Source organism: Spea bombifrons, chromosome 5 (genome assembly GCF_027358695.1).
Source record: "Spea bombifrons isolate aSpeBom1 chromosome 5, aSpeBom1.2.pri, whole genome shotgun sequence".
In the NCBI taxonomy this organism is placed as follows: domain Eukaryota; kingdom Metazoa; phylum Chordata; class Amphibia; order Anura; family Pelobatidae; genus Spea; species Spea bombifrons.
The window spans coordinates 75,813,796-75,836,522 of NC_071091.1; the positions used below are offsets into that span (position 1 = coordinate 75,813,796).

Consider the following 22,727-nt stretch of genomic DNA (forward strand, 5'->3'; position numbering starts at 1 on the left):
TGGTTGCAGCTTGCTGTCCAGGGGTTAATAGGGAGGAGGTTTAATTGCACCTCCCCCAACACATTAATAAGGTTTTGGTAGCAGTATAAACTGCTTTGTGTGCCCACTATGTAGGAGGTGAGAGTAGGTTCTCACCCTATTGAGAGTGTGCCTTGACATGGCGGGTGAGCTTAATTATGCTTTGGCCAATTCATATAACCAAAACCTCTCATTTATATTATGTTTATATATTTGTTGCCAACTTTATTAGGGTAAGAAGCACAGACAGTTTTTGTTTTTTGTATACATTGTACAGCCAATTCACTGTTTTTGCAGCATGCTTACACTTGTTTGGTAGGCCTCGTATTATACATTTGTATTATTTGAGCCTGTGACTAGCTTAGCGCACCGACATTTTTTCTTTTCCCGGAGTAGTTAATGAGACAATAATTCTAATTTTTAACACCAGTAACGAAGGAATGAGTGCAAAGATGCTTTGTCCATGCAAAATGGACTGGAATATGCATTTACAATGAAAATAGGGCTGGAGAGCATCTTCACATAAGTGTCCATATAACACTATACTTCAAGCCATTTTCATTATCTCCAAATAAAACTAAAAGTTTCTCCTGATATGATTCATAATTAAATCATATATACTTGCCCAGTGGTGTATTTAGGTCTAATCTTACTTTGCTTCACACCCTTCTGTCCAGGCCACAACTCTTCCTGTTTATGACTCGCCCCTTACGCAATAAACTCACGCCCTCTTTTGTTCCCACCTGCTCCTCTTTAGGCTCCACTTCTTTCTCTTTGTATATTAAGCATGGAGACCAAGTACCTACTTGTATATTGTGTTGTTTTGTCTATTATTTTAATAAATAAGCCTTAGATGAAATAATAAAAGGTGTGGCTTGCTGAGCATAATGTGAACTGTGGTCCATAGTAGCTATAGTGTCAAAGTTAGCCATTAGGGTTGTCACCTTTTCTTAAAAAAAATACCAGCCATAGTCACAGGTCATGATCAGTCCACAGGAGCAAAGTCAAAATGGGGCAGAGTCACTCGCCATTAAGTTCCCCCCTCAAAATTAAACGGTAACAGCCCCGCTACAGGTGTCTGGAGCTTAATTCTTGCCCGTTTAGACAGTGTATGTAAACATACATAGTTTAAAATCAATCCAGCTTGAACATTTTATTTACTCCCAAAAAAATTGTCACTTGCCAGTGCCATCTTTATCTATGAACAGCTTAACAGGGCCATCTTTGTGCCAAAAAGTCTTGTTTTGCCGTCTTTGTCCCCAAACGTCTTAACAGTGCAATCTTTGTTCCCAGCTTAACAGTGCCATCTTTGTCCCCAAACAGCTTGACAGTGCCACCTTAGTTGCCCAAACAGCTTGTCTCTGCCATCTTTGTCTCCTAACAGCTTAACGGTGTTAACTTTGTCCACAAGCAGTTGTCCTTAAAAAGCTTGCCTGTATTCCTGGCTGAAAACTTCTTGCTCTTACTGTTCCTGGTTCCCTCCATGGCTCATGATGACAACTTGCTTGCGGTTACACTGGTTTCTCGGTGCCCCTACCTGCCTGTAGAAAAATTGAGCCCACCCAGCCCATTGAGCTTAGCCGCTCAATAATCTTTGTGGGCAGTGCTGCCCATGAAAATTAAGCGGGCTGGCTCAGTTCTTTTTAAGGATGTGTAGAGGATTTTTTTGCCACCCCTGTAAAGTGTCAGCCTAGGCCAAGATACAGCCCTTATGTAGGGCAATCTTTTTAAAATTGACATAATTAAACTTATTCATAATGAAAGTAACTAGAACTGCATATTTCTAAGTGTGCTTGTGCTATGTGTTTGGGAGAACTGCTTTTAATATGCCTATTTTTGGATCTTGAACTTCAATTTAATCTAAGGGTAAGCATCTATTAACCGAGGATAGAAATATTTGATTCCGGCCGACCACTCAATTTAGCACTTCTTAACAAAGGTTTAGAACTCTTTATCAAAGGTTGAGAATTCATTATCTAAAGTTCAGCATTTCTTATTCATGGCTGAGCACTATATTTCTGAGAATATTAGTTGTTTGTGGAGTTCCTGTCTATGGCTTTGAATTCATATATTAAAGATGGTTTCAAAGTAAAATCATGAGAAAGCCTTGGATATTTATATTTTTTTATTTATATCATATTTTTTGTTTGGTTTTTAAATTTATTTGAAATGATACAAATAAAGCAATTATAACGGAACCAAAGATGACCTATCAAAACGCAATTTAAAAACAGATAAAATACATATATTGTGTTTTTGTTTAAACACCTCTGGGGTACAAATATAGTCAAAATAATGTGTTTTGTCATTGTGCTGGACTGCATTTTCCACGGAACAAAAAAAAAATTAACACTATTGTAATAATTAACAAAGGCGACCCAATGAAATAGAAGAGTACAAATTCCTTCAGAACAATGTCATTGTGCTCTTTCATTTGCCAACTGATTATGCTGCTTCTTTGAGGCCACTTGGTATTTGTGGATATTTTACCCATAAATTTCAAGATGAGTCTGTGTCAACCAAGCAGCAACACAGTGGAAAAAAAGGCAGTGCAAGCATTTTCCAAAACACTTTTTTTCTCCAGCTCTTAAAAGAGCCAATTATACAAAAGCAAAATAAGCAGAACACTGAAGTTTCCATTTTATATACACAAATATCAAAGAACAATTTGCATTGTTCCATGGTAAGAGATGGAGGTGAAAGTTTGTTTTTTTGTCTGTTTTCCTTTGCTTATTCAAATCATTAGTGCAGTCATCCGGAATTTAAATATTCCAACGCCACTTCATAGCAGAATTTGTATTGATCCTGAAATAGAACAAAAAAACCCAAAACAGTCAGATTAGAATAATAGATTCATATAACTGCAGTAGGTAAGCAGGATTTTTTTTTGAAATGGTACCACTTTAGGAATAATTTCCACTTGTGTTAGGTCAATTTCAGTTGGATGGAATAGCAAATTGTTCCACAGTGGGTTGATTAGACTGCATTTCAAAAGAAGCAGCGATTTTAAAATGTCCTAGAAATATTTAAGCACTTCATAGAACACTTATTTTCATGAAGAAAAAGAAATGTCAGTGTACATTTGTAGCAATCAATGGGGCAAAAAAATTTGATGATTTGTCAAATGCAGTGTCCCCAGCAGATCCCCATCCATATCATATTTTGAGATTATATTTAGGACCTCAAAAGTCCCCAAAAGGTTATGTAATGTTGCATCTTAGTCTATGTTGGTCCAATCAACTTCAATTAGTGTACCTTTTCATAAAACAACCCATGAAAGTCAATATTACTAAAGATTTTACCTATCAGGGAGTTATTATCCACCAGGTCAATCCTAATTCTCAAAATAGGGCCATCCCACTCACAGAGGTGGTGCTCGGTGTTTTCAAGAGATGTGAGCTGTAGATGCGCTCCGTGCAAGGTGAGTGAGTGTCTGTTTCTGTTTGTGTGTTATTAGTTATGATGGGGGCCAGAGGCCAGAAGGTGCTTGCCTGAATGTGCAATGTATAAAGACAAGCATAACCTGTACCCAACTTTGTTAAAATCAGTTTGCTGAAAAGATCTGAGGTGGACATTTATGGCTAGAGTTTAAAGGCTTTTTATACAGTTAAGGGTGTGAAAAGTAATTTAAAGGTATAGCTACTTTTTATCTTTTTCCTTGACATTCAAGTTTTTTCATGTTTATTTCTCATCTGCTTAACCGTCCAAATCCTAGCAGCTTTATTTCAGAATATATGGCCTCAACCTTATTTTTGTACCCTATTTTATTTTTCAATCTCTCTGAAAATCTTGATTTTATTCCGTGATTCTCATCATGTTGGGCAAATATAACTAAAAACCAATTCCCCATGTTCTAACACAGTTCTACTCTTGGATGGTATTTATGCGCCGTGGCCGGGGGAATTAAAATGTATATTCTACCCTCTAAAGTTTGAATTGTAACTACAAAATTGATTTTGAGATTATTTTACAAATCCTGCCTCCAAACCAAACAAAATATTCTCTTTTTCACTCTCGGTGAGTTAACTGCAACATCCCACATGATTTTAGTGAAAGTGCGAGAAAATACAACTTAATGTGCTGACATTCAAAATAAGGTTGAAAAAATGCTTATGTGATATGAGAACTAAAAACTATAACACTGAATAACTATTAATAACAAACGTGATAGATGGATTCAATCTCTGATTGAACAGTTCCTTTTTAAAGAAGAGGATTACATGCTGAAGTTTTGGTTGGGGTTGGACAAATTAATGAAAAATGGTTACATCCACACTGGTGATTCCTTTTACTGGGACAGCATAGATTAAAGATGGCTTCAACTGAAGAAAAGACCGATGTGATGCTATGTATTTTTCTATGTTGGTCTAATGTGAGCTATCACCTTCCAATAAAGGCTCTGAGTAATTGATCAGCTCCTGGTATAACTTGAAATAGAAAAGAACAACATACCAGTACATTTATCTCAATTAATGAATCTTGGTCAATAGATCTTCTTAAAATTAAAATAAATATTGGAAAACTCAAAACTTTTTAATGTTTGTGAAGATACATTCATGCACACACTGGCAGAATATTAAGAACAGTTCACAAATGGAAGTTATTTGCATTTATGAGAAAATATTTAGCACAGGGCTTTCTAGATAAGACAATCAGAGGGTCTAAGAACAGGGGGGTGTTCCTGTAGGGTTATGAGCAGATGCGAGTTTAACAGCGGTATTGCGATAATCAGCGACTAATCTATTGTCTACTCACTGAATTGCATTCAGAGTGTTATTAAGGGAACCAAGGAAACAATTATTTGATTTTTGGAAGTCTGCCAAGAATGTAAAAACATTGTGATATATTAGCAACGCGGTAGACTTTTTTCATTTATTTGTTTACAAAATTAACTAGCGGATTCGTAATCTGCGCAAGAACTTGGCCCATTCCACTAATAACATTTGAATACAATAGCTGCTCTTTTGCAGATGTAGATCATAAAAAGTTTCTTATTTACAGCTTCATCCATTTTTAAAGCAGCAGAAATATGCAACTTTCAGTAGTGAAATCACTAGTGCCTTTTGATAATTTAGCTTTTTTCATCTGAAGAGAAAAGATACAACTGTGGCTTAGTTCACTATAAAATATTCTTATGAAACCAGATGAGGATCATTGTCTAAACATAGCTGAACTCATGATTAGCTAACAAAGTAGTAATGTGGTTCTAATGACGGCACATAACATGAAGGTGAATGCAGAACAAGAGCTGACAATGCAATTCTACTGCTAAAAGCGAAAAAGACCATCTTTGAAAGAACTTTAGTTAACTTCTGGTCCTTTTTTTGTGACTAACTGTAGACTTCTATTTATACAGTAGATTTTTTTTATCCTTGACATCCTGGACTCTCCCCTGACATCACTGGCTTCTAGCAGACTGATTGTGTGTGACAGCGCTCACTGCAAGCGCTGGTATACTATAATCCAAGGAATGCCTAATCACGTGATCGGGCATCCTCTTCTGGAAGGTGTCACTGCTAACACCCACCAGAAGTTCACTTGAGGAGAGGAGAGCCTTCAGCAGGGTCTTTCTAGACCATTGCTCCTTCTGTCAGCTAACTGCAATTCATGCAATCTGGAATGCAGGGCTACGGAGCTTTGCTTGTTGATCACATTGTGTTCAGCACAAATGGATATGGAGGAGGAGAGGGAGAGAAATAAATAAAAAAATAAGGAAACAAAATAAATACACATGAAATAAAAAAAAATTAAATCACATAATAAAAATATTTGTATCTAAAAAAGTGCCCCTAAGCCCAAAATGTAAAAAATCACTACACCTAAACCACTTAAGTGAATTGTATTAATATATAATATGGGGCAATATGTAAAGCATGGATGTGGTCCTCTGGAACATAAAAAATATGTATGTTGGGTATGACTGTAATCAGAAGATGTTGCTGATTATAAATTGGGTCATTGTTCAACTGTGGCACCTACAGTACAGTAAGCTAAAATGTATTTTTTTCTATTTCAGTATAGGTTTTGTTTATTTATTATAACTAATAATTATCCTGTTTTATGTATTTCTATGATTTTAAAACAAGGCTCTACTACTGCTGAACAAAATTATATATAATTTGCGTGGGTTCATCAAACATGGAAAAGGGGTATCGTGGTTTAATTAATATATGGTAAAAATGACAATAAATATTTTGGTCCTTTGTTTATGAAAACGCCCAGAACTGAAGGGGTTAATATGCCTTATATGTTGGTGGTGCATGCATGGGGCAGACCCCATTTTAGGCCCTGTAAATATGTAATGGCTTTTATAGCTGATCATCACGCCGTGCCTTTTTCGCACAATGTTGCCATATTTAAATAAAAGCAAATATTTACTTTGCATCTTCTGTTTTGCTGCTGTAAGTAAATTCTACCAGACCCGAGGAAAAATCCCACTTGTTTTGTGAAGCGTTTCCTACTAGACTGTTTGCCACAGCTGTGATAATGAGGCATTTATATTCAGTTACAAAATTAGAAAGACATACCAAAAGGTCCACCATGTTAGGCTTATTGTTCCGCAGCGTCTTCACAGCATGAAATACATCAACCGCCCTCTGGTGCTGGAGCATTTCACAAACAATACTAATTGCACAAAATGTACCACTGCGCCCACCTCCATTTCTGCGAAAAACAGAGAAGAGTTAAAAGTGATTTAGTCCGTGTAACCCAGTGCCTTTCTGTGGAACAGCAATCACTTTAGTGCTGGGGGGGCCACAATAAAAATCGACATGAGCTTAAATGATCTACAGTACTGGATCTGGGCACTATGTAACGATTATATGGCTTGGCGTTGTTACGCTAATAAAAAGGAATTCAAATTTGCAGAGAGGCTTCTGTTTATCATTTGCACAACTCTAACACTAAAAAAGGATAACGTGCACCAGTTTCTAACCCAGTGTCACATGCATTTTATATATATACATATAGGAGCTCATACATGTGCACAGAGGTGACAGATGAGTCTTTATACTTTGTCCTGGCCTAGGCTAAATAAAGGAATTATTTTCATCCTCGATGGCCAAATATCAGTCAGTTTTCTGAATCAACCTTTCAAAATCTAACTCCTCCAAACGCCTTCCTTGTTTACCTTTTATGGCTCAATGACAGGGTAGGTTTTGTTTTTTCCTGGTAGTCTTACCAGTACCATTTACCAACTATTATGCAGTATTATCTTGTTAAAAAAGTTTCCTATCATAGATATGTTGGAGAACACAGAGGTCCCCAAAATTTACGTATTTTACATAATTTTCTGTGCTGGCCCAATAAAATGTATCATCTTTCACTAAAGACTACATATTTTAGCAACTGTAAGCCAAATACTAGCAGTCATTTTCCAGAAGAATGTCTTGTTTGGAGGGTCCATTCAGATGTTCTACATCTGATTTTATATATATATAGCCGTTTATCACGCGGCATTCTATGTTTATGTGTATACACACACAATGCTATGAATATACAGTAATAAGATGGTACCAATATACAATATACTCAGGTTCTTCAAGCTTAATGCCTAACATCAGACTTTTTTTTAGAACAGCCATGTCCTTTCTATTATTTAAATGTACGACTCTTGTTCTTTAAATTCTGCTAAGTCATTAACACATATTTTATTTCCTTCCACAGGAGCGATAACTCCAGCATTGCATTGATAATCAATCTCAAGCGAAAGACATTTGTACTTAAATCTGATAAAAGCAAACAAACAAAAGGTTTGCAGTATTGTATATTCTGAGCACATACCAACAAAGTGAAATTTCAGCTTTAACATTATGCAGGTTTAAATCTAAATGGTAAGAGACAAAACCAGCCGGATACCAGTCCGGCTTCTCTAGTGTCAGGCTCTCATTTTATTCCTTTTTTTTTTTTTAAAGCGTTCTTTTTTAAAGGTTACTTCAGTCATCCTCGGCAAACCAGAACATACTTCAATCTTACTGGAAGGTTAGTCACTTACATGGAAGAAATTTCAACCATATTCAAAGCTTGTTTCAGAGCTTTCAATGCAAAGGAAAGGTCATGTCTGACCTTAAGGGATACAAACTTGATGGAGCCTTCTCAAATCTGAAATCACTTACATAATCCATGAGATTTTCATGGAACAATAGAAGATGCTGAGGAAGCCTCCCACTGGTTGTCACACTGTGAAGAAATAGGCTGTGGGCCTGACTCTTCTACAGCGTGAACTCTGATCGCGTCAGAGAACTCTAGCAAGCCATTGATGCGGGTGCCTCCTCACTGACAGCCCTATTTGCTTGAAAAATGTCATTTCCACTAAAATACTGCTTTTATGGTAGCTTTTAACTATAATGTCTGTTTAATGACTGCGAAATAAACAAATGTCATTAAAATAAGTCATTTTTTATCACTCTGTAGAGGATTTCGGAGCTCAACGAGACACTTATAAACATTTTCCTGGCTGTATAAAAGAAAAGAAGAACGCCGTTTTGGTGTTAAAAAAAATCTTTTCTATGATTAACCTGGAAATCGTTTCTCTGGCTATACAATATATTATATAAGCAACCAGTAGATACAAATCGCTCATGATAGATAAGTATATGACGTAAGATATATATATATATATATATATATATACAGAATTACTTATTCTATTATATAATAAGATATAATAATAAAGATATACAAAGTAGAGATATTCTTCCAGTACAATAAGATATAAGAATATACAAGATGGATAGATAGATAGATAGATAGATAGATAGATAGATAGATAGATAGATAATCACACAATGAATTACTGCTTATTTTTGCTTTAATAAATGTTCTAAATTCCACTAGGGGAAAAATGGAGATTCTTTTTGTTTTTCATTTACATAATTAGATGGAATTTTTTAAATGCACTACTTACAAGCAGTGAACAACTGTTCTGCCTTCTCCTCCATTGTATTCTTCTTGCCACTTGTCCACTTGGCGAATGAGCTTTAGGAAAGATCGTTTAGAGACTGGGGTGTCCCTGTACATAGGCCAACCAAGGAACTGGAACTGCTGTACCATTCGGTACCCGTCCTGAGGCTAGATTCAAAAAAAGGACACAAATTGTGTGATAATGTTGACAAGACAAGCTCAAGTAAATCTTACTGATTCACTAGCATAGCTTACAGGTAATATTTTATCCTTGACTTGAACCCTTTCTCCTTGACTTAAACCCTTTCTCCTAGTGTTATTCTTACACACTATAAATCCACAAAAATAGAATGTTCTAAAAAATGACTCTTCGGCAGTTATCAAATCAAGTCCTTATCTGCCCAAAATCTTTAGTTTAAATTGCATATTCAATACCACATTTCTGTTACAGCTATTATTCTTACCCTTGAAGCATTGTAAATCCGAAATATTCGGCTTATTATGTCCTCTTCTAAATCAGCAGATACAAATTCCACTTGAATAGGGCCGTGCCTGTGTACTCCATTTTCAGGCCAGTACTGCGGACACAGCTACATAAAAAAGATAGTTAATGTGTATATTTATGCATGGTGTCAGTTCAAGGTGCTGGGCTTTGTTATCTACACAGGTTTATGAGTAACAATATCTATTGACAAGTAACAGATATCTCAGGAGATTTAAAACCCTGCTTTCCAAAGTTATTAAATCTAAGAAGAAGAGAACAGAAGAGAGGCCCCGAAAGCTTATGTAACTTTACATATTTTTCTATGCTGCCAAAATAAAACCCTCAACTAAAGTCTCCATTTGCTCTTGGACTAATACAGCTTTGTTCAGTTTTATCAACGTCATTGTAACCCTTTTTTCGTTGTAAGGTAAGAAGTACGAGGCATTTCCCATCACGGTTAACATTTCTAGCATCTCTAGTCCGATTATGTCATTACTAGACACATTCTAAGTGAGCGTGTATTGGTTTGTCCCTGTATGTAATATGTAGTTTGTAATACCTGCTTATCAGTTATCGCAAGACTTGACTTTCCTAAATTAACATAGGGGTTCAAACCAAATAAATTTTACTTAAATCTCTGTTTTCACCCAGTTTGATCTTTGAAACTTCCCCATCCCATAAGGTCTTTAATATAGAGTGCTTGTTCTAGTAGCTCTGCATGCATGTCATTGGCCACGAGTGCCCGCAACATCAGCCCCCATAAGATGTCCTTATCCATAGTAAGGCCAAGCTTTTCTTTGGTGATGTTGAAACATTTACAAGCTTGTTTGATTAGCACACACATTTTATTGCTATTTGGATCTGTTTCCAAGTGATTAAATATGACTCTTCAGATGTATGTACAGAAGTGTATTTTCTATTATGCAGACTAGGCATGTGCTTAGTGCCTTTTTTAGCTGCACCAAAGGGGGCAAAAAATAGATTGGTACTTAACGGCTGCGCTGGATGAGCCAACATTGGTTTGAGCCCAATGCCAACTGCAACTCTCCTACAAACTCTTCCATCAACTAACTCTTTAGTGAATATGCTCTGATGAATGTTGCAGAACCTCTTGTATCTTTTTAACATACAAACACAAGCTAGTATGCTTTTATCAATATCTAAAATAATGTGATACAACTCTAAAAATAGTACCACCAATGAATGCAGCATGTCTCTGGATTAACGTACCTGTGCAGGATCCACATCATTTAACATCACTATCGATGTGCAGTGATAGTCAAGGACTAGTCTCCAGAAGTCTTTCACTGTGTTTGGTAAGGGATGTTGGGTGACAATGAAAGCTGATGGTTGAACATAGCTCTAAAGAAATGAGAAAGAATTGTAATGATGTGAAGGAGATTTCGTATTCTGCAGGAAAATGCCAAAAACCAAAAAAAAAAACATTGTTAGGATTGACAAAACGCCCAAGGCTCTTTTATAAAACATTTCTGTATTTAATAAATGCCACCTATGCTCCCATCCGTCTCCAGCTTCAACCTTCTGAGTCTCTTGAATTCTTACATAAAGATAATAGCTTTGTCAGTTTTGACTGCTTGCAATAACAATATAGAATTATCTTTAAAGCTAGCCTACAAAGGGTTTCTTTCAGGCCATTAAGGCATTTCTGTATATATTTTAGGTACAATTCTGTCAGTATTACATTCTAAATAAATTAGGGAAAGTTTAACCTTTCACATACATCTCATTTAAATGAAATACTCAACGTATAAATAGCTTTTATTCTATTGAATGCAGAATAAAATAACGTGTGCTTCCAGTTAAAAGAAAATTGCACATAAAATGATTTTCCATACCTTAAAAGAACAATATAGTTTGAATTGCTGTGCTTTTAAAAATGTGTTTTTATTGTACATGAACAGCTTTACTTGGTCTGGAATAGGCTATGGCACTTCAAAGAAAGTGCAAAGATAAAATGCGTTTTCATTCCTGTAACACCATTTGTCATTTGTAAGTTCCAGGCCTCACTGACTATTGGGCACGCCGGACAAATATCCAGTGGGCTGGTGCTGACACTGCGACATATCTGTCATCTATCGACCATTGGCCTCAAAGCGCCTATTTTACTGCTCCATTCTGGTCCTGTAAAGTTCTTGTAAATTACACAATTACTTTACACTTATATCACATGTACTCTACATTGTACAATGTTGCTGTACATCTGTATGTACCATGGTCATCTCAAACAACTGTTTTTTATAAAATATACTCTGAGAAACATAGAAAGTCTACCGAGTCTATTAATTGTAACCAATATAACATAAAGGCAAAAATAGAATTTTTTATAGACTGACATCAATGTGCTCCTGTGGTATTATCCCACTTTTTATCATTACATTTATACACATGAAACGTGCTTAGTCTGGAATTCTCCAGTAGTTGCATTACAGATTACGTCCTTATCGGTATTTCACATGGGATCAAGCTTACATCCATCAGTGCTGCATTGATATAGTTACTGCTCTCGCCATCTATGGTTATAAGGAATGGAAGGCATCTGTCGGGAGGTAGGACATCCATACAGCGGTTCTTCTCGTGATTTCTGGGCAAAAGTGCGATACTGCAGTCTTCTACTCGTAGTGTTGGTGTTACCATGTTCAATGTCTTAAAAAATAAGTGCATTGTTAAAACATAATAAAAAATAAGTACAGTATTAACGCTGAAGCAGAGAACGTCATGATTCATTGAACCTTTGAAAAGCGGTTTTATCACCATGGCAACCAAAGGAATAATAATACACTGGTTGGTCCGAATAGCGAACAAACATAAATTAACTAGTAATTAATTAAATACATTTACCTTTTAAAGGTATAGATTTAACAATCAGGAAAAAACCCAATATAGTATCAACGATGGCACCAGATGATTGTTATGTAGCTGAAAAAAATCTATTTTTTTTATAATCCATATAAAGATTGCAGTATATTCGAATCATATAATGGATGGTTTACTAAGTTTTTACACATACCCTGAATTCTTCTTTAATTTGGCTGGAGTTTGTTTGAGGGTCAACCTTGTTCATTTCATAATACACAGATCTGACCTGAGAGGCCAGAATTGATGTATCTCCACAAAGACAGGCCTCCAATATGGCATCATGGATGAACACGTATTGCTCCTATAGCGTTAAACAGAAAGACAGGTTAGTTCAGGTAAGTTGTAAACACAAGACCCCTTTTTTTCGTTTTTTGAATAAAATGATAGAGGCCAGAACTCTTGTTGCAGTGGTTGATTGGGTAGATTTAGTATCATTATCAATGTAGCCTTAGTAGCAGGACCGAAAGCTGGACAAATTGCCCCCCTGGCTATGCTGCTTTGAAGAAATTAGTATCTCAAGTAAGATGCTTCTGGGGCTACAGACAACATTGCTTCCTCCACTGGATCCTTATCTTGTCCCCGTATACATAGTGGGTTTTAATGCTAAAATCGTGCAAAGCATTCTTTTCAGTTGATAATAAGCACTCCAAGCCATAATAGTGACATTACCTCTGTCTGTACCATATTAACCCGGCGGGACCGAAGTTCTCTGACACAGTTGTAGATATCTACGACACCTTCCCTTTCTGCCATGTCGAGCATGATGTCAATGACAATAAAACAGCCCGTTCTGCCAGCACCAGCACTGGAAGTACAGGAAACACAATTACCAAGGTCCCCAAAGCTCTAAAGAGTATACATTTCATAGAGCATAACCAAAAAAAATGTTACCATAAAGAGAAGCAAGGTTCAAAACAGGCCCTTAGACTTTGAGGGCTACATACAGTTTTCTAATAACACTACATTAATATATTAAATACTACAGCTTACCTGCAGTGCACAACCAATGGGCCAGCATTGGATGGATTCTTGGATTTAACTTGCCGTACAAATCCCAAAAGTCCTGTGGCATGATATGGCACCCCGTGGTCTGGCCATCCTGTAAAGTGGAACTGGCGAATTTCACGGATCTCATGTACACCTCTCTGTCATTGTATATAATAAAACAGCAGAAAAAATAATTAGGAGACAATGATTTACAAGTAAAACCTAATATTCTGTTTAAGCATGTCAACAAAAGTCTAAAATTGTTTCTTTTAAAATGCCCACTGTATCCTTGAACATAAAAAGAACAAAATATAACAATTAATAAACTATATCTCAGGTTAAATACATGTGCCTGTACATAATAGCCGTTTCTGCCAATCTGACACCTGCTTTGATCTGCCCAGCTATGCTTCAGAGAGGTGAACACATAAAACTATGATATCATTAGCATGAAAAAAAACTAAATAGCATTCCACAAAAGTAGTATCTCTCCATTATATAGCAGATTTAACAGTATCATGCACTTATAATTGTGTCAATACTTAAACACGCTGCATTACATGTAGTACAGGTCATTTTTTTTCAAAACAACATAATTACACAAAATGTATCTTATTGCGCTCAAAAACCGTACAAATACACATATTAAAAACCTAATTTTGAATGTCAATGAAATAAGGAACTGTGTTCAGAAACAGCATGAACCTTTTTATTGCTAAATCTAAATGTGTGGTCTACAAAGCATTGATGATAAATTTAATACATCTATTGCATAAACTCAGAACATTTCAAACTCTGAGACATTCCATGGAAACTAGAATGTGTTGAAACCTCAAAAGTGGTAAATATTTTACATATGAACTAAAATCATCCCGCTTCTTGCTATTTCTCCTTTTTTTTGCCAAATAGATAACTTTAAAAAAAAAAATCATAAATTAATTTGATGCAGTGCTTCAAGTACTTGATGGAAGTCCATCTGTTCACCAGACAAATAGACTGTGGAACGCTTAATAAGAAACATCACGAATGAAAGCCCTTCACACTTTCAATGCAAACATATGCTGTGTAGCATAACTTGCAAACTTTAGAGGGATGGTGAATGTCTTCACACTAACTTTTAATATTATGAATCTGCTTTAATGATACTAGACACAGACAGAATGTGCTGATGACTGGGTGGTCTTTACAAAATATATAACCCATGACTGTTTAAAAATGTAACGATTGATGTCATTTTTTATAAAACTGATTCAAACAGGAATATGGCAGTGGGTCTGTAAAGTAGGACTTCTTGAAAGATGGAAATTAACCTAAGTCAATTTTCTTTACTCAATAGCCTTAGTTTCTTTAGTAAGAACCCCCTTGTCTGTTTCCCACCTTAAATTTTGCATGAAACAGGTCTTGTAGAAACACAATGGTACCTCCTCTTGAAATACAATGGCCGAAATAAAGTATCCATATCTTTTTGTCTAGGTCATACTTTATCTTTTTACCTATCTCAATAAAATGTATACTGATAAATAAACATTTGGCCTTTTCAAACAAATGTCATGTATTTTTTTTTTACAAGAAATATACATTACAGCTCAAACCTTTGGGGTCACTTAGTAATTTCCTTGTTTTTGAAGAGCAAATGTTGTCCATTGAGTAACATGAAATAGATGAGAAATACAGTGCAGAGGCTGTTAATGTTGTAAATGACTATTGTAGATGGAAATGGCTGATTTTTTAATGGAATATCTTCATAGGCGTACAGAGGTCCTTTATCACTCCCATCACTCCTGTGTTCCAATGGGGCATTGTGTTCACTAATCTAAGTTTACGTTTAAAAGGCTAATTGATTAGTATAAATCCCTTTTGCAATTATGTTACAGCTAGAAATGTCCTTGTATTCCATGAAAACAGCTAAGTGACCCAAACTTTTGAACGGTATATTATAGGTGATGGTTTCATTGCAATTTTGGAAGAGTTTTTCTACAGCAAAAGCAGAAATGTGATCACATACCTTTTCCACTGCAAACGTTCTAATGACGTATTCTGCTAATAGCTCGGTTTCAATAAGTGTCACTTTGATATCCTTATAAATCTCTGTATCATCTGGCCAGTATTTGCAGCACTTAACCTGTTTAATACAATACAATGATACATGAAGAAAGATGTAATTAAATGTGGTCATAAAATGTATTTAAGGATTCTAAATGCAAACGTTATATAATTCGGAATTCTCTGTGTTTCACAGTTAATTCCAGGTATCACAGCCTATCACATAACTGGCCTCATGAGCACACAGGTGCGGGGCAGTATTCTCTAACTATGCCACGTGGCTCCCTACATAGTTTTGCTTAATTCCAGTCCATGCCCCATCTAAGAGCTGCACTGGGATGGTAACCAAACTTACTCGGTCTTGGTTCCATCCGCTCTATCTGCTTCTGGAGCAGAAGAGGAAGCCTCCAACGGATCCTGTGTATGGCTATATGCACTAAATGCATATACCACAAAAGAAAATGCAACCTTTAAAGAATTTACCAGTATAATGTTTACATATTATTGTTGCTCAATCATTAAAAAAGGAAATATAGAAAATTTCTGAAAACAATACAATCTCCCATAACATATACAATACACGTAGAAAAAACATCGAAAAAATGTTCGCCCCATCATGTCTTCCTATTTTCCCTATGTCTTTGGTCTTGTCTTAGATTCAAGATGGCCGAATGCCTTTCCTCACCGTTTTAGGCTCTAACACTTCTGATGGCAGGCTGCTCCGTTTATTTCTACCACCCTCTCAGTAACAACCACTGAGTTACCCCTCTTCCTTGCATTATCAACTTACATCTAAACCGCTGCCCCTCTAGTTTCAGAGTATGGCCTCTGGTTCTAACCTTTCTCCTCCTTTGAAATGAACTTCCCTCGCTTAGTTTGTCAAATCTCTAAATATTTAAATCTCTCTATCACAACTCCCCTCTCTAATCCTCCCTCCAAGCTCCTTTGGATTAAGATCCCATTGTCTTTCCTTAATATTTTTCATGCTGCAAACCACTTGCCATTTTTGTAGCCCTCCTCTGAACTCTCTCCAATGTGTCCATATCCTTCTAGAGACGGGGTCTTTACCACTAGTGTACTTTAGGGGACGCAACTATTAAAGCATTTGAAGCATGAAGAATATGCATTAACTGGAAGAAAACATACCAATTCCTCCTTGGGCAAAATATTTTTATATAATTGTTACCCTTCTCTCTTCAAACTTCTAAGAGTCATGCCCCCCCCTAAAAGGATGTCACTTTAGTCAAATAAAATGATGGGATTATGTAAAGTAAGTGATAAACCTTAGTTTGATCACAGGAATATGTCTTCTTCTTTGCTGTACATTCCCCGATCCTGTTAACATATTTTTCATTTTATAAAGACGATAACGTGGAATAAGCTTTCAAAAGCAAAAAAAAATGTAATTCACTTATTAATAAGATATGTTTACACTATAACATACAGACAGTAAGGATTGCCTTTTCTATATTTCCTCCCAAAAAGTCCTGCATTGCAGGAAACACAGACTGCAAAGCTATTTATTCAGTTACAATAAATCAGGTTAATAATAAGACCCAGAGGCACAAAGAGTTAATTCAATTTTAAGTTCTTTTATGCTTCCAAGTATACTATTTTCTAAGTGCCGGTCATGTTGTATTGAAATCTCATCCAAATAAATATTTTCAAAGAACATAACAGGAAGCAGCTGTGAAGGAGACACAACAGATCCAAGACTTTTGGAGCTTTGACCACGACAGTATCGAAATATCTCCAAAATCTTGTGGAAAGTAGGGTGACCACATTTTACTTCTGGCATTCAGGGACACACTATGAAGCGGATGAGATTCAGATGTATATTATATATACACACTGATTCACGTATACAAGCCAGCACATTCACATAAAATGCATTTTATATAAATCATTAGGAAAACTTGGGAACCATGTTGATTCAGGTTTACAGGCGTGAGTAGTTCCAGATAATTAACCCCTCTTTTACCAGACATGAGCAGATTCAGATAATTAACCTCTATGACCAGACATTACACACAGTCACACAAACAGGCAAACACAGTCACAGACAAACACATTCACATACACACAAAGCCACAGAAAACACACATACCCGATGCTGCATGCTTACACTGAATTTAGTGTGAAGGAGAGACTCAGCATATCAGGAGAACTGTCTTTAGAAAGTCAGCTGAGACTTCTTTCACTTATTCTTGAATGCATTGTCAATGCATTGTCCTGGATTGAGGCAGCCCGAGGACTTAAAGTCCCATTGCGGGACTGTCCCGGGCAATCCGGGACATGTAATCACCCTAGTGGAAAGCCTTCTCAGAGGAGTGGAAGCTGTTGTAGCTGCAAAGGGTGGGACCAACTACACATTAATGTCTTTGTATTTAGTGGTTTTTTTTTAGAATGTGATGTCATAAAAATCCCTGTAGGTGTAATGGACAGGTGTCCCTATACTTTTGTCTATATAGTGTATGTTGGTCACATGAAATACAAGCATGTTATTGACACAGTGGCACTGAAAGGACACTCCAGTAAGCATGTAAAGCTAGCCAGGTACATGGATACTTAATGTATAAATTGCATAGGCCAGTGCCAACAAACTAAAACCTAGCTTTAACAAGAAGTAATACTGCAACATCACAGAGATTTCATAACTAGTTGCAGCAACTGAGCTAATAATCTAATAAACCTCAGATGCATTTTTCTACCACTCCTATATGTCTGAACACCAACAGACCAACCAATTTTATAAACTAGAGAAAACATTCCAAACTTTACATTTTTTTCTGCCCCCTAGGTGTTTTAAGAAATAGGACACCGTCCAACAGAAAAATGAGAATTAAGAACTCACAAGTGAATGAATAAGATAACCAGCTCGAGCTCGGTACTGCAGGAGGAATTTCATTCACAGCATTTAACAAACATTATATCCCTCAGAGCATAAGCCTCTTGTAAGAATGAAATAATTTTATCACCCGTTATCAGGGAGGCACAGGGCAACATAATGTTTGTAAATGCCTAAAAGGCTTTGAGTTTTTAATAAACCGTCACAGTCTAATGAGGTCTTTTCAAAATTGACTTAAACAAGTTTAGAAATCATTAGCTTAAATTATCAGTGCAAAAAAGCCTCCTTTGGGAGCTGTATTTGCATTGTATGTTTCCTGATGGATGAATTAATGGTACAACACAAAAGATATTTAAATGGATGCAAATAAATAATATGATAAACAAATGAATACAAACATAAGTCGTGTAAGTGTATTCTGGGCCTCTAGATTTATTGAAGGGGTTGGCAGAATCAGTTTGCTATGGGACAAGAACACATTGTAATATTATTTTTATACCAGGTGCAGTATTTCCTTCTGTTGCCAATAAAATGACAAGGGTCCCTTGTTGGCACATGCTGAAAAAGTAAGAGATGTGTGGCTTGTCAAGGAGGCTTCATATAATGACAGGTAGTGGCAGCTGTACCCAGCTGTACCCGGCACATGCCAAAAAAATATCTATATACTCATTCATTTTAGGCAGGTGTCTGCTTTAGGGGAAGCCCTAACATGCAATTGAATATAAAGGCACACAAAGCTTTAGCGATATGATTTAACAGAAAAACCTATAGCCCTAAATGTATGATTATGTTTTTTCAGTGTGCCATGTAATATTATCTATAAATAGGCATTCATGCAATAATTACCAACCTTTATTATAAATCTATGCTCACAACTAGTCTTAAATCATTATGAAGGTTTCAGCTGCATCATATTAGCACTCTGCCGTCACCCCATTCCCTCAAGATTGTAAGCTTGGGAGCAGGGTTCACTCCACCTAATGTATCGGTTTGTCTTTGTCAATTCTTGTCTTGTGATATCACTTGAATATATGTATGGTATTAAGTGCTGCGTAAACTGTTGGCGCTATATAAATAAAAGATAAAAATAATAATAATAACGGTTATGTATTCTTGGCAAAACTGGAAAAATATGTGGAGTAAAGCTACATCTCAGAAAGTTTGGAAAAAAGCTACAATGCTTTTCATCGATCAGAGCTGGGAGTCTCAGGGTAAAACACTACCTTCCCAAGGGCTCCAAGTTAGTGTCTCTAATCTCCAGGCCAGGGAGCCACATTTGCTCACACCCCAGGTTCCAACTTCAGCACAAGTACACATTTGCACATCCGTAAATAAAAAATGAGAACATGCCTACTGGAAGCTAAACTGTTCGGAATTCTCACAAACCCATTCATCTTAAGAGTTGACCAAATTCTAAAACTGTTTCTATTTCAGGGATTGAAAACATTATGACCTAAAAAAATGCAACTTAACTTTACAACATGCAGTTAAAGCCTTTAAAGCCTTAGGCCAATTCAAGTCAGCTCAACAGGTTTTCTCTTCAAAGTTGAACATATTCCCTTACTGAACCTCATATTAATCATTAAAACATCTATACATAAATAATTCTCCAAACAGTAGAGCTAAAACAAAACAGAAAACTCTTCATTCTAGACACAAATTCGAAAAATCACCCAGATGTTATCCTTATCTAAATCTGTGGTTTCTATGATCCCTTTCCTTCCCTCTGTTCTTGGCTTTACACAGATCCATATGCCCATCAAATACACCTCAACAATACATTTGCTAGGGGATTCAGAGACTAGTACATACCATCCATCTTAGAGCTATATTTATTCAAAATCAGAATGTAAATTTATAGTTACCGGCACATTTAGGCTTACCATTTTGTCCCTGTTTTCAGAGATTATGCCACTTTGTACGGTATTTTCTCTATGGACTGCAAAAATGTAGCTGTTAGTTTGAAGCCCATGCTAAGCTGGATAGAATGATTCAATATGTATGGGGCTTACACTACCGTCTTTTGGGAAAACCTATTTTGGGCAGTTAGTTTCATATTTACATTTTATGTGCCCCAAGGCAGAGAATCTTTTGGCACCTCCAGGAATAAGAAAGTCCTGAACCTGAAGATTGTTTCTGTTACGTATAATTCAGAGTTGCAGGTGTCACTTTTGTAAAGCTGGTGAACAGTTCATTGGAACATTGTAGCTAACTGTGGTCCTGTCACCTTCTATTTTAAGAAAATACAAACATACATAAGAATATACCTATTTTGCTTAATTATTATTCACTTTGCAATGTACCTGTATGTATGGGAGACGTTAGGTGTCCACTGTGTGTGGAGAATACGTGTTATGAAAACAGGAACTAGTTTTACTATCTTCAGAGTTGTTACTCAGCGTTTACTCACAGAAACAGATAATAGGACACATACTCTTCCAAAAGGTACAGTCACGTTTGCCAACATCCTATACAATCTAATGTCCTCAAACTTCAACTACTTTTGTAATGAACCTGAAACCACACACAGCTTAGTACCTTTAGAGCTGAACCAAATTTCTTACTTTAACTTTAGGCACTCAGGTAGTATCTGACCACCAGGAAAATATTAAATCACAATGTAAAGCTGTTCAAATATTTTAGTCACCAAGTTTAGATAAGTAGTCTCAGGATGAGGAGACAAATGGGTAAACTTAGTACACTGTTTACTAGAGGTGTGCATTCGGATTTGTGCAAATTGCATATTTTCCAGAATTTTGAAAAACTCGTTGATTCATACGAAGCCACCAAAATTAGCCCAGAACCCCTCACGAAGCGAAGAAAAAATACATAGGCCCCTTATTCACACTCTCTCGCCCTCTCATTCACTCTCTCATTCACACTCTCTAAATGTTTCCCTACGATTGTTTTCTGAGGACCACTTCCGCTTCTGCTTCGACTTCCACATCTTCTTGTTCTTCATCTTCATCCTCTCTCGTCTATCTTTGTCCACATTTCTGTGGACATAACCTGGTGTGAACATCTGCCAAAATGGCAACGCTTCCGGTGACGTCCTCTCCCCCGAGCTAAGGTGAAGTTTGAGCCAGGCCATATCCGCAAAGTTGCAGATGACGATAGAAGATAAAAGAGAGAAGACGAAGAAGAAGAATATGCAGAAGTGGAAGCAGAGGTGGAAGCGGTCGTCAGAGAAGGTAGGGATATATTTAGAGCGCGTGAGAGTGAACAAGAATGAGAGTGTCCCAGTTTTTGGGGGACAGTCATGATTGTTGGGCACTGTCCCTACCGCCCTGTCCTGATTTTGTGAACAGTAGAAATCATGGACCCGTTGGGTGAGGATCATCTGACCCTGACCGGCTAACGGTACTGTAAGCACAGACTCCCAAATCAGCTCCTCTTGTGAATCTCTGCAGTGCCTCTTTGAGTATGGTGGATGAGTGGTCCTGCCCTGACCACTTCCCTCCAGTGACCACCCATCCCCCTTCCTACCTCTAACCACACCACCAACACAGGTGTCCCAATTTGTATGAGCCAGGTATGATGGGCTGGTATAATATTGTAATGTCTCCTTGCTAAGTATAATAGTTATTGCAGTCAATTATCTAATTGCCTAATGCGTTCATAGAAGTGGAAGTATCACTTACCCTGCCTACTTCCACTAGATTGGTCACCATGACTATACTGGCTGTATTTTCATGCCACACCATCCTCCAGAAGTCATATACTGTTTCTTGCATTGGCCCTGTTGAAAGCAAATCAAATTATTTATAGAATGCCTAAAGGGAAGAAAATGTTAAACAAAAGAAAAATAAGCAAGTGAGTCATACTGTATAAGATATGAGATTCAACTGAGAAAAAAAACCACATATAGACAACCTTATGGACCACAGCTGCCATGTAATACAGATATGGAGAGCACTTGAAATAGTAGATAAATGCAGTGTTGGTCTCCGTCAGTAGATGGTGAAAAGCTTCCTTGCACAACTTAAGTTACTGATTTACAAAAACAGTGGGCCATATTTATATCCAAGTGTAATTCTGAACCAATGTGCAGCTTTCTGTAAGAACCTACCCTTACTTTGCATGGTAAGTGCCCTATATCTAACATACACCCAAGAATTACTACTTATGACCCATCATTTTAGCATTGGACCACATCTGGATCCTATTGGTAATCTCTTTCCAGCATTTCATAATGTGCAGTAAAATGCAGTCCTCATATACTATACAGGAATGACAATATATAGGAAGGGTATTTTTATAATTATGCAAGTAATAAAAACTATTTTGTCTTCTGTGTACAGATTACTGTGAACGTTGCAAAAACAAGCAACTTTTAGGCACTTTAATTATTATGAATATGAATTTGTTATAGAAAAAATAATGCTAATCTTTAAATTTACACTAAACTGAGTTTTACTGGTAAGGTCCAACAGTGACTCAATATTGACTTATTTTCATGACATGCTAAAGCGTTTTTAAGTATTTCAGTTATTCATAGTATAGCCAATAATGACATTCACCATCTATGTTTCTGAGAAAGAACTTTTCTTTTTGTTAGATTTGCAGGCT

General features: G+C 36.6%; 1 protein-coding gene across 5 annotated transcripts in view; it reads right to left on the bottom strand.

Moving 5' to 3' along the window:
- Positions 1 to 2,721: 2,721 nt before the first annotated feature.
- The window catches only part of PTPRM (protein tyrosine phosphatase receptor type M), a 321,476-nt gene continuing 301,470 nt past the window's right edge, over positions 2,722 to 22,727 (bottom strand). For all 5 annotated transcript variants that reach the window (XM_053468204.1, XM_053468203.1, XM_053468210.1 and 2 more), the window contains 11 exons: positions 21,800 to 21,897; positions 15,273 to 15,389; positions 13,271 to 13,425; positions 12,950 to 13,085; positions 12,432 to 12,581; positions 11,894 to 12,067; positions 10,634 to 10,765; positions 9,384 to 9,509; positions 8,924 to 9,087; positions 6,546 to 6,681; positions 2,722 to 2,823 (listed from right to left, as the gene is read on the bottom strand). In XM_053468204.1, coding sequence (XP_053324179.1) covers positions 2,770 to 2,823; positions 6,546 to 6,681; positions 8,924 to 9,087; positions 9,384 to 9,509; positions 10,634 to 10,765; positions 11,894 to 12,067; positions 12,432 to 12,581; positions 12,950 to 13,085; positions 13,271 to 13,425; positions 15,273 to 15,389; positions 21,800 to 21,897 — 1,442 coding nt within the window. In that variant the 3' untranslated portion in view covers positions 2,722 to 2,769. The remainder of the gene's footprint in view (positions 2,824 to 6,545; positions 6,682 to 8,923; positions 9,088 to 9,383; positions 9,510 to 10,633; positions 10,766 to 11,893; positions 12,068 to 12,431; positions 12,582 to 12,949; positions 13,086 to 13,270; positions 13,426 to 15,272; positions 15,390 to 21,799; positions 21,898 to 22,727) is intronic.